Source organism: Siniperca chuatsi, linkage group LG8, assembly GCF_020085105.1.
Source record: "Siniperca chuatsi isolate FFG_IHB_CAS linkage group LG8, ASM2008510v1, whole genome shotgun sequence".
Classification (NCBI taxonomy): Eukaryota; Metazoa; Chordata; class Actinopteri; order Centrarchiformes; family Sinipercidae; genus Siniperca; species Siniperca chuatsi.
In genome coordinates, this window is record NC_058049.1 from 14042379 (window position 1) to 14056057 (window position 13679).

The 13679-nt window shown below is 39.1% G+C and overlaps 1 protein-coding gene across 1 annotated transcript in view; it reads left to right on the top strand.

Moving 5' to 3' along the window:
- The first annotated feature begins 1767 nt into the window (after positions 1-1767).
- The window catches only part of tsc22d3 (TSC22 domain family, member 3), a 38862-nt gene continuing 26950 nt past the window's right edge, over positions 1768-13679 (top strand). Inside the window, exon 1 of the mRNA XM_044205241.1 lies at positions 1768-6469. Within this exon, the coding sequence (XP_044061176.1) occupies positions 6129-6469 (341 nt within the window). The 5' untranslated portion in view covers positions 1768-6128. The remainder of the gene's footprint in view (positions 6470-13679) is intronic.

Genomic DNA, 13679 nt, shown 5'->3' on the forward strand with positions numbered 1-13679 from the left:
ACTCTGTCATAGAAAAGGTTTCACTCGTAGTCATCTGGACACTGTTTTCAGAATCAAGACGTTCTCAACATTGAGAATGACCTCCGGATGGGAGCCGAAACGTCTTGATTCTGAAAACAGTGTCCAGATGACTACGACTGAAACCTTTTCTACGATAGAACACTCCTGGACGAATGAGGGACTACACCGTCTGACCTACTCTGTCGTTTAGGTATGAGGTCGTATTGCAAGATTAGTATGTTAATTAAACAAATCAAAACACAACAGCAGGATCTAAATAATGGTAGGTAGGCATAAACTCTGGCACACTATTTTCCAGTTGTCTATAATGTGCAGAAGTGCAACATCAGGTATTTGCAATTTGTCAGCTGTTTGAGGGCAACTTTCTGGTGATGAACTAGGAAATGTTTAAACAGCTTCTGAATGCACCAGTAGTTGCAGCGCTGAGCCGGTTCAGTCTGGTGCTTCATGTTGTCCGAGAGACTTCCCTTTGTATCACCTGAACTAGGACACAACTTGAGCTCTTGCTATTGCAGGTTAGAACTTCCTTTCCCCCAGACTGGTTGGAAGTGAGAATGCAATCTTTGTCTTGACATCTGAAAGACAACAGTTCGAATGCCAGGAAAGTCTTGCATAAAACAGTGAAGTCTGGACTAATAATAATAATAATAATAATAATGTGTTCATACAGCACATGTAGGGACACAAGCAGAAAAAAATTAATTAAAGCAAAGAATACAGGGAAATCCATCATATTCAGCTAGAATTATAGGGATGGACATAAATCAGATGTGCTTTGACTCACTCTGATGCCAAACTATAAAAACTCCATCCAAACGCCATCAATAATTCCACTTCTCATGACTTAGTGGGCTCTGGGAAATGAACCAAATAAAACTTTTTCCCAGTGCTGCAGACTGAAGGTGTGAGTTCACCTGTACTGCTTTAATGCCAACCCATACACACTCATGTTGTCCTTTTCTTACTAACCACTCTGACAAAGCTCCATGGGGTTCCTGTAACCGCTTTAAGTAGAGGAAACAATGTCCTGACGTTTGGCATGGCAGTGAAAATTACTTTAATGTAACAAATACTTAGACTTAGACTTAGAGTAAATAACTAACTGGTTATTTTCAGTGCATTCAAAAATAACCTACAGCATTGTTGCTGTTGTTGTTTTTTTGGAGAGTACCGTATTAAATATAGCTGGTGGGATGAAATGTCATTTTAGCCTTTTTTCAAAGTTTAGATGCTTAAAGGAAATTACAATATTAATGCCAAGAATAAACAACTTTTACATACATAGGTAAATAAACTCTCCCTAGTACTGTCTTTATTTCCATGTTAGCCTTCATTGTGCTTTAGTTAAGCTTGAGTAACTTCAGTACATTAGAAACTGCACATTTTACTGCTATTGAAAAACAAAACAAATTGCAATTATAGTGATAAACAATTTATATGACACTATGCTGCAGCCATTCATTATTTCTATTCAGAATTATTATTACAATATCAGTAACACGTGTCCCTCACTTGTTTGCCTGCAAACTGCACATGAGAGCAAATGTGGTCATGTGTCTTGTGGCCTGACTGAACTTATCAGTGTCATTTGGACAGATTTGAGGAATGTGCTACTGATAGCGATGAGCTTCCACTATCTTAGTTTCACTGACCTAGTTTAGACAGCTGTAGGAGTCTGTCTGTAAAAGGCAATTCTCTTCTAATTAATAATTTATATCGACTGTCCACATCATTTAGCTCAGTGCAGTCTGTATTTCTGGAGACAAACATTTTCACCCAAAACAAGCTACCAGAGAACCAAGACAAATATTTATTACACATTTGCAGCTGACAGTAAGTTTGAATCTCAGTACGTATTCATGAAATCTGCTAAAATCAAATTTAAAATTTAAAATTAAAAGAAAAAATTTCACACAGAATCACAGGGTTGAAATTATGCTGCTACACAGTTCTCTATGGTATAAACCTTTCAAGCAATTTGCACCACACCCCAATCAGTGATCTCAAAGCAGGTGTTTTCCATCAGCTATCAAAGGCTAATCACCTGCTGTGACAGGACAGTGCTAGTGCCAGATTTCTGCCCAATTTACTCGGTGCAGATGATGAATTTATTTAATACTCAAGATATTATTTTTGTGGTTTTGGCAATCATTCATAATAACACTCTACTCTCTACTCACAGACTTCATTGCAAATAAATTGAACGACAGCAACAACATTACCACAATGAAATCCAGTGAGGCAAGCAATAACAGTGGATGATTGGAGTCATGGTTTTTCAAAAAGAATGCCAAATTTTACAATAGGCTACTAATTTCAAAGACAAAATTAAGTCAGACAATTAAATTATTTTCTGTAATGTCCTTGTGCAAACACCTATTTTCTTTTTTTTTGTAGGTTCATCTTTGAGGTGTACCACAGTTTTGCACTCACACAGTTTTTCTATCCAATGGATGATTGCAGCTGATATTTCAGGGGCACTGACCTTTTGTTTCAATATCAAATAAGTGGTGTAGATAATGTGTCTAAATTGGGAATTTGTTTACAAACTATGTGATTAGCTGACACACTTGTGTTGCTTACTCCACTGGACTCCGTCCCAGTAATGTTGACGTGTCCTCAGATTTCAGCAACTACTGTTTCAGTTGAGTGTTCCCTTACCAGTAGCAACCGCACAGTTCCATAGCAGGTACAGTTTAGTTAGCTGACATTGTTGAATCCATCCTTTTGCCAGGAATCTTTTATCTGCTGTCAAAATGCCCTTGTTGGAGCATTATCTGTAGGTCCTCTTTTTATAACAGCCGTTTTGTGATTATTCATTGGTCATTTTGTAGAATTTAGTTTTCCTGCGATGAGTTTTCTGCCAACCCAGCTAGCCCTTCTAGCTGTCTGAGGCTATTGTTTGCTAATACAACATGCTAAGTAACTGTTAATTTACTGTTGGGCAAACTGTTATGTATTTTACTCTTTTTACCTTTTGTAGGTTCTACATCCGTGGTGGAAAGTAACTAAGTACATTTACACAAGTAGGATTTAAAATGCAGGACTTTTACTTGTAATAGAGTATTTTTGCATTGTTGTACTGGTACTTTTTCTTAAGTAAAGGATCTGAATACTTCTTCCACCGCTGCTCTACATATATATTTGCTAGATTAACTGCTTTGTTGTACTTCTTATGATGACTTAAAGGAATAGTTCGACATTTATTCATTTTCTGATGGGATAGGTGAAAAGATTGATACCACTCTCATATCTGTCAGTTAAAATATGAAGTTACAACCAGGAGCCATTAGCTTAGCACAAAGACTGGAAACAGGAGGAAACAGCTAGCCTGGCTCTGTTCACTAATTAACACTTTATATCTTGTTTGTTTAATCTGTACAAAAGCTTAAGTATATAAACGACAATTTGCTGTTTTATGGGGGACTATTTCTTGGCTGCAGCACTAAACTGCCTGGAATCTCTGCTTACCGGCTGCTGGCTTTATCCTTTATCCTTTAGAGATATGAAAGTGGTATCAATCTTCTCATCTAACTCTTGGCAAGAAAACGAATAAGCGTATTTCCCAAATGTCAAACTATTGCTTTAATGTTGATCTTTCACTGGTGATATTTTGTTTCTTCCTAGCACGGAAGACAATGTTACTGATTTGACAGTTATGAATTTAGCTTCCTTGTTACTGTACTAATTAATTTTTGCAGTACCTTTGGTCTAACTCTGATTTGTGGTATCTCTTTTTTTCCCTGAATTGTAATACCTGTTATTGAATTTGTTGTCCAATACTGTTTTCACAGTTTCACAAGTGCTTCCAGGAAAGGCCAACTCCTGTCGTCAGCTTTTACTGGGAGTGTGTTTAGCTTGCTGCATAGCTGTGCAATCTACACGCACAGTGAGGGCAGGAAGAGTTACTTTCTGAATAAAATGCCACGTTAATCCATAAGAATGACGACCAAAATGATAAAAATAAGACCCAGATTAAATGAAAAATCTTGAATTCTGAGTTAAAACATGTGAATGCAATCACTAATCATGTACAGCTTCTTAAAATGGCTGATGCAGTAATTCCACAGCTCAATTGTTCCTCTTACTATTTGACTGCAGAGACCATTTTCTTCCTTATTTCCACCAGTAAAGGTTCTAACCATAGATATAGTAAGCCTACGTAAACTCATTTTATCCACCTTTTACAGGTTTATATAAACCAGCATAACTTGAATTCAGATTATATATTCTAGTGATATATTAGGCCAATGTCAGTTAAGATAAGTGTTTTTTAGGAGAAGGGTTTAAATTGTGGCGTATCAGGTGGAGGAAAGAATGGAATTGTTTTTATTTATTTTTGTAGTAGAACGTGTTTGCCTTATAATGCTCACAGAAGGTGGTTCCACTTGACTTCTTCATCAATGACTATACTTCCCACTAGAGGGCAGCCTCTACCCGAATCTGTCCTCAATCCCCTCCTTCCACCAACCAAACTGTAGCAGCCCTGCTGCCCGAGGACATCATTACACACTCAATAAAGCAATAGTCAGTCATTTTCTCTGCTTAATTGATCCCACTGCTACCCAACAATGCGTGGTGTGACATTTTTTTATTGCAGCAGAAACAGCAGCATGTCTCAGAGTAAGGCATGCTATTTGTAATTATCTTGTTGTGTTCTTGCATGACCAGCCATCTGAAGACAGCATGCAGTACACTTGTTGGTCAGTGGACGAGGTCAGGGGCTCAGCAGTGCACTCCTCCTTGAGCTGTCTGTATAGCTGTAATGACATTGTCCTGGGATTTACCGGGGCTTGTGAAACACTCGTCTGGAGGACAAGAACACCACAGGCTCTTACTCAATCCAAAACTGTTTTGGAACAGATATAGAAATTGAAATCATAAACAAACACAGGGGAGGCCTGATAAGATAATGTTTATGTTTACTATGCAAGTTTAGAGCGCACAGTCAGTCATCCTCTCTCTCTCTCTCACCCTCACACACACGCACATGCACGATGACACTAATGACACTAATGTGCATTATCTAACACAGACAACCATTTGCATTCACATTAAGCTCTGATATTTTTAAATTTCCAATTTAACCAACCAGAGGAAGGAAATCAAAGTACATAGTGCAGAAAATGCAAGGCCTCATTCACCAAAAATTGAGTTATGTAAAGGAACTTCTTTTTGGAATATTTACTGTGACTCTTCAGACCTATTCACAGTCCATTTCTGAGCAAAGAAATCTTGATCTACATTTAACTGCACAACGGAAAAGCCTGTGCTACTACTGAATATATAAAAACTAATTCAATAGAGACAGGAAAACAGGAGAAATGCACACAAGCTGTAAGATGCCGTGCTGGCAACTCACATCTACAGTAAACATTAGTTTGTTTTTTTCTTTTCACAAATTAGCAAGACAGACATGTTATCGTGTCTTTGTGTGTGTTCCTGCGGCCTCCCTCACTCAAGCATGTTCTGAAGCTTCACTCCCTTTCCCTTCCCCTTAATGCATGCACAGCTAAGCTGAAAAAGAAAAGAGGAGGGCCCAGTGCATGTAACCAGCGATGCTTTTTACCAATCACAGGGGTTTCCCCACCCTCTCTGTCTCCCTCCCTTTTAGTTCCCACCTACTGTCTCTAAGCACACCAACCAAAGAAAAAAAAGTGATAAGCAGCAAGCAGCTTCTGGGTTTTGCTTTCAAGCGCACTCCTGCTGAATCGGTGTGAGTGAGCATGTATGTGTGTGTGCGTGGGGCGTTCACTCACTCTCCTGCCACAGTAGCAACACATTGCAGCATCGTCCGCCCCGAACAAAAGGCTAAACGCAGCAAAGCCACAGGAGGAGAAACTCAGGGATAGAAGCAGGCAGAGTGGCCCAGCGTGACTGCACTTCTCAGGGAGGAACTCAACCTGCCATTTAACCATCCGGGCCCCAGGGTGGAGACAGGACGGTGCACTAGACCATCCCAGGCTGCCTGTCTGTCTGCCTGAGCTGAGGAAAACACCCTGTTACTGACAGTTTTGTCTTTCATTCATATACCTCAGTCTCTGTCATTCCTGCACCTGCCCTTCTGCACCTGGGTGTCTTTCCTTTTCATCCACCTGTCTTTTGAGATGTCAGACGATGACTGCCGCTCGCCCATTGGCCTGGACTGTTGCAGTTGCTGCCTGGACCTGGCCAATGGCTGTGATGAGTCCATGTCCAGCAGTCCGGCTCAGGGCCTCGGTACTACTGGGGGCCTGCCAGGAAGCCCCACCAGCCCCAGTGTCAATCACTTCCGCCAGCTCCGCAACCAGCTGATGTACCAGAACCTGAACACGGACAAGCTGAACAACATCATGAGGCAGGACTCCCTGGAATCGGTGGTGAGGGACCCCTGCTTCCTACTCAATGAGGGGATCTGCAACAGCAACATTGATCAAACTATGCTGTCTATACTGCTCTTCTTTCACAGGTATGTCTGTTGTTTGCTTATCTGATAGGTTCATGCTTATCTGATAAGGTAACAACTGAATATAAAGGGTCTTTCATTAAGACATGAAATTTGAACTTGAGCTGAAAGTTATTCTTTACCCCTCTTAAAGACATTCAGTACAAAGTCCACCTTTTCACTTCTGGATGTGCATGTAACAAATCAGTACATACATGCTGCTCAAGAACCATCTTTTGCTTAAATGAACCAGATGTCTAATCTTGACTAATCAGGTTTCTTGGATCAGCACTTCTTCTAAAAAGGCTGACACAAGTATTTACACTCATGGATTAAGTATAGGCTAGGATGAGGGCGTTGATTATGTTCCACAAATAAGTTTCAGATGTGACTTTATGAAAGCACATTATTACTTACGTCACAAGAAAGTGTATTTGTCAGGTTGAATTTGGCTATGCCTGATAAACAAAGCACTTTGTGTTTTTCTTTGTGTTACGTCACATCTAAACTAATTGGAATATGGATTCAAAACATACAACAATGTCCAAGTATTTGTGCAGCTCACAGTGTCTATTTACATCTACACTATCCATGTCTTTCAGGCAGCACATTTAATATGTTACATTACATGACACTGACAATTATATGTGCATGTGCTGTACAGTATTAATACTATAATGTGTATAATGTGTTTTCCTTTAGTGAGTCTATTCTGTTTAAGGACAATCGTTAATATTTGTAAAACATTTTTGAACTCTGGGAAAGAAATGTTGTTCCTAGATCATTTATACTATAGAGAGCTTTACTTCAAAACAACACAACACAACATGGAGAAAAAAAGCCAGACAACAGAGGTAAAGAAAATGTAACCTAAAAAGAACCTTACAAAAACACAACAACAGTTTGTTGTAATATTGATTCAATTAAAATGATCTTTTATTGCTAGGGGTCAATTAAATCTGGCCTGACACCTTCTCTGTCACTGCCAAATAGTGTTTAATAGACAGTGTTTGGCAGCTCACCTCTCAGTGTTTTTGAGAAAGAGAATGCCCTGCTACAAAGTTGCTGCCAGTTGGATAGTTTGTTTGGCAGCTACTGTCGAATGACTTCAGCCTCAAATTAACAGTTACCATCTTTCCAGTCGGCTACAGTTTTGACCGTCGCTGAACTCCTGAACCCGAGCCAGCAGTCACTGTACAGTTCTAACTTGCAAAAGCTTGTAATTACGTAAGGTCTGTCTGGTTATCTGAGCAGTAAAATGTGGAGATCTACGGGGAAATAGCAGTGAACACTAAAACAACACAAACCTCATCATAAGAGCCACCTTTTAAATGTCATATACTCTGAAGTTTTTAGGCAATAAAAGAGAGGATTTCTTTTTTGTTTTTGGTGGTGTACGAAAGGAATCTTGATATCAAAATTGACCTTTGCCCCAACTCTTACCAGTTCTTGTCTAAGGGCTGTTGTCTTGAAGTCACTGTATATTCAAACCTACAGACTTTTATACCCTACTGACTCTTGATGAGGCTTTCTCAAACCCAATTATGAAATACATCAACAACTAAGTTCTTGTTCCATTAACATTATATGATAAACATTTCATGGTTGTTGTGGTTTTCCAATCAAATATTAGAGGAAAAAACATCAAGTGAAAAAAAAACCCTATTGAATTACATTAACACAAGTTTTTCAAGTTGTTATTTAAGAAGGCAGTATACAGTATAGACATCTTTTCAACATAAGTTGCCCTCCGGAATTCAAATCCTTCTAAAAATAATCCTTAATTTGAGTGACATTAATTAACGCATCTCAGGTAAAAACAGATTTTTCCCCCCTATTTAGTCAGATAGAATATCTGTGATAATGTTTATCCTGATAAAATGTGCCTGGAATGAACATGGCAATGGTATTTGTTATCATTGATTTAATTATTCGCAGATGCTGTCATATCTGTAATGTTCTCTGGCCAAAAAGCATTATCAGTATTTTATCAAATTTCTCTAGAAGCCAAGCTGTCACAGCATATCCAAATAAGTTAAATTTTAACCTGTCTTAACATTGCTATATGCCACGGCTATTAAAGGCTGTTCTTATCTACTGTACAGACGGAATGGAAGTAAAACCATTTACTGTGCACTGTAACTGATGGGGCTGATGTAACTGTAGCTTTTGGCTGTAAACGCTTATCAGTGCCAAACTCTCAGGCAGTTGGAAAAAGTAACAGCTTTTCTAATAATTGTTTTTAATACCTCACACACTACGGTATACAGCAGGGGTTTCTTCTGCCTGAATAGAACATCACATATAGGCTATTTGGAGAACTTAAACATGCTTGCTTTATATTTCCATCTGTTAACTTGCATAGCAGCTGTTTACATGCTCATTAATTTGACACCTTTTTAGTCGATATTTTTCTTGCTGTGGAGCTGCATTATTCAATGAAGGAACAGCCTGTTCTTGATTTACTTGAGGGTGTGTCATTATGATATGATTATGAGTAAGATGAAGAACAAAGGATGAAGAAACTTTGGGTTGCAGCTCCAGCCAGTACTCCCTTTTGGCAATGAGAGCTAACGAAATCAGTGAACAAATAGTGATTTTCAAACCAAACCTTTTTATTTCAGGACAATACTTTCAACATGTCCTTAGACTTGCAGTTAAACTTGAATATGCTCAGGTGAGTTATTATTCACCACATTCAGTGTCAGCTTGAATAATGCCTGCTGGCAGGGCTTTGTTAAAAGTGTTACACAAGAGTTTCTGCTCTGTTATTCAGACTCAGCTATAGCGATATATAGCCACAGCTATACTTTTGCAGCTTCATGCATTTCTTCACTAACTAGTTATACTTTCATGGTTTCACAATTTATTAGAATATTCAGAACAAATGAAACATAGATGATTCAGAATTGAAATCTTGATCTATTTTTATGAATTTACACATAAAATTACACATGACTGGCATCTCCCAGCAAGAGAGAAAAGAGGGAATCACAAACACATCATGTGGCTTTCATGGATAAGCTTTCTCGCAGGATTAAAACATTGATTTCAAATGTGTACCCTCACTGTTTTTCATGCAGAAACACAAACACACTCATTCATTCACACACGTAATCACAGTCTGATCCTGTGGTTTGCTGAAGTTCATACATTTTTCAAGTACTCGCTTCGTGGAGGGCCTGGCTTCTGATGAAAGCCTGGCTGAGGTTTATACTGTGACCTCACCCTGGGTGGTCAGTCTGCCAAGCAGCCATCAATCTCATTTGCTACTTGTTAACAGAATATAATGTTCAGTATAACCCGAGGAAGCATGCCAGGACATCTTTTGGATTTGTTTAATATCAGTATGAGGCTATGGCAGTGGCCAGAAAACTTGTTATGTAAATGATTCAGGGGTCACAGAAATGTGCTGAGAGGAGAATTTGAACTCATAAGTCATGTTTGGTGTTTGAGGCAGAGCCAGAGAGCCCAGAGGGAGACAGGATCTGTGTTTCCCCAGGATAAAACCAGAGGAAATGTGTTGATTTACTTTGAGGCTTAGAGAGCTACACTTGGCTGGAATGAGAGAGGTACTCTAGCACATCTTCACCCCGGGCAGCCAGTCAGTACTTAGCAGCCACTAAACACCATCACATGCCAGGGTGAAGAGGGGTGAAGAGCCTGCAGCGATGACACAAACTTTTATCACAGGACTTCAAGTCTGTGACCTGTCAGTCAGTCAGTAAGCAGTCAAAATACAAAAAGGAAAAGAACTTCACAAAATATCACAAAATATCTCACAAAGTGTCAAAGATCTCATAAAAGAGGTTTTCTGTGCAGCAGCCACTAATGTGACCACAGGACAGGGCTGAAGAGACGTTTGCACCCTTCAGAGCTCCATTCCAGGTTTATAGACAAGATAAAAATTATCTATCTATTTAACCTTTGAAAAAGAAAATGTTGTTTTAAGTAATTAAATGGTGAAGACTTTTTATGTCCCTGTCTGTAGCCCACTGCTGCAAAAGAGAAAAGGCTTTTAAACCAGTTGACAGATAGTTTGTTGGTGAAGTGTTTAAAATGACAAGAAGCTCCTAAACAAGTGTAGGCAAGAGGTTGCCTGGCATGCGTAAGGATGAAATAACTTTCGCTTCTTGGTTCAAGTCTGTTAACAGAAAAAGAGAAGGAATTTTCCAGCCTGTTTTGGAGAGATAGGGATTTTTCTGTCAAGCAAAAAATGTCTGTCTGTATGTAAGACAGGATTGGAGGTGAGTTCACTTTATGTACACAGACTCCAAGTTTGTGCTTTGTATGATATATTGTACAAAAAATTAGTACAAGTAAGTAAAAGGATTCTGACAAGAGTTACAACCTCTGACTAGGTTTTATTTTCTACTCTGACACAACTATTTATCCTTCTAACACTTTGTTGCCTTGGCAACCAAGGCCTTATTACAGTGGTAAAAGTTCCTCACTTTGGCCTGAGATGATCACTGGCCTTTGACTTTGGTCCAGTTTACTACTGAACATGACCTAGCCCTCACACAATGGAGTGGAGACAGGATCCAGCTGTGTCAGAAACCCCACTGAGCTTTAGAGCTCCACTCTGTGATCAAAATAGAGTAGCTGTGCTGCAAGATATATAAGACCTGTATTTAGCGATCCACTGTGGGGGTTACGGAAAGTGTTTTTGCGCCATCCAGGAATCCATACGAGTATATATTTAACAATTCTACAAATTCTCAAAGCAAACCATGTCAGTGAAACTACTGGAGAAGCTTTTGTAACCCAGGAAAGGGTTCAGTCTTCATCATCGCATAATAAGCCGGTTTCATATTTAGTTTTAGTACATGACAGTGGATCAATTTGCTACAGTAAAATAGAATAAGAAGTAAATACCTTCTTTATCTTGATATGACCATAGAGTGACCTATTGCGTTAATTTACATGCAGGTCACACCTGCAAAATTATCTCCTATCAGTCAAAGTAGAGCTGAATGCAGGGCAATTATACCTGCTCAGTCTTTGAGTGCAAATCATTTGCATAGAAGACTTGTTGCAAAAGTGAACAACACATTTGGAGAACTCACACAGGGATCATAGTGCAACCTGTTTCATCACTGTATCTGGGTGTTTTTGTTGTGTATAGATATTTTACAGGTGTTATGCTTTACTATTGAAACATGGGTGCAAAATGTGTGAGAGGAGAAAAGAGAGGTGAGACTAAAATGCTGAAACAAATTTAAACTTGGGACATTGTGAGTGAATGACATCTACCTATTTCCCCCGAGTGTATTCAGGCTTGTTCTGCAGATAACATTGTGGTGGTAAGGTAGCACACAAATCAGTCGGAAATATAAAGATGTAAGGACAAGGTAAACAAAACACAGTTTTCCCTGTATTCTCTACTGCTGTAAAATTGTCCCTATTTGCCGGAAAAATGCTGTATAGTGAAAAAACATAGGACACACTCATAACAAACATACAGCGCAATTACAGCACCATTGTCTATGAATTATTATATGTAAGCTGCTACAAGCTGTAACAGGCGTAGGGATCAGAGTCAAACCAACCAGTGCTGAAATACAAATTTCACATCCATTCCATTGGTACAAAGCAATTCCTGGGAGAAAGCAGTGTAATCTGAAGTCCTGCATAGATACACAAATACATCATTTGGGAGGCAAAATATGCTGAGTTTGAATCTATTCTTGTCATTGCTGTTGCCTCTCCCAGTTTTGCCCAAAAGACTGATAGATGTCAAACACATCCTTGCTGACAACAGAATGTATCCAATTATTTTTATTTTATTTTATCCAAGCTCTTTTCATGAAACAAAACTAAACAGTGTAGCTTGGTGTTTCATAATACATGACCTACACACGTCAGAATAGAGTTACATAACATCATGGGTTGCAGGTGGCAGGGGAGACGGATATGAACAAAAAACGGGGATTAGTGGCGAGAACGGGAAGGGAAGGATGTCGGGGTGGAAGAACAGATTCATGGCCAGGCAAGTCTTAGGAGCCAATCCCTAACAAACAAAGGTCCCAAAGGCGAGGTCTGAGCAATGTCAGGGGAGAAAGAGAGAGAGCTACAGGGAGAGATAGCTAGAGAAAGACTCAGAGATAAATAAACAGCCAGACAGGAGGCCGGTGTAAAGACAAAACATAGACAGGACTTGCTAAAAATAGTGTGTTGTTGACACTGGATAGAACTCTAAGATACAGGTAGACTGCAGACGTCTATGGTAAAAGTCACAGCCTTTTTCTATAGCTAAAGGAAGTCATGAGGAAGTAAAAGGCCAAACAAAGTGTTTGTTTTACAGTTGTTTTCATGAGTTTCCTCAGTAACACAGGCCACTTTGACCACTTCTGTGTTGTTCTGTGTCAGGGAGCAGGAGATTGATTCACAGTATTAGAATTCATTGGATTTTCAAACACATGTTGACATGTATTTGGTGTGTTTGCACCATGAATTAGCCCTGTGCTTGATTTTATCACTGAGGGACCAATTTAAAGAGAGAGGTACAATAATGGCTTTTTAATGGACCTCTTGAGTTATTGCCTTGTTGTGTTGTGACTGTGAATAGGCTGCCCCTGGTGCTGTGCCAGTAGATGCCTGGAACCACTGTTGAATGGGTCGAGTGTAAGTGTATGTTTGTGTGTACTCTTCAGAACTCCACTACTGGACTGGACGCTGTCTGCTGTCTATCAAGTTGTTGGTGTTTATCATACATACATTTACCTCCCTAACACACACCTTCCACTTCAGCAGACAGAGATCAGTGTGTGTCAACTCAGAAATCCACACACACACCCTGTACCTCCTGTGTACAGCCCTTTCTTTACCAACACCACTGTGGTTCCATGTTCATTTTACCCTAACAACATGATAAACAGAACATGCCTATCAGATTGCTGTTACAGTATCTCTTTCTGTGCTTTACTTTCTGTGCACTTGGTTTTCACTGCAAAAGTTTCTCTCCATGCAAAGAACCGCATATATATGAATTTTATGAATTAGAAAATAATTTTTCCCTCCCCCTTATTAGACTTTGTTATTATAACACAATAGACCCACCAGATTTTTAACAAGTTACATAAACAGTGTTATTGATAAATAAAGATTTCTTTGACTTAAAGGTGTAGTGATATTCAATATTTGTATTCAATATTTTTTTTATTGTCAACACTTGAAACGACCAAAACCAACAATAAACTGATCCTACTTACAGGTATTGGCTGTTTTGCTA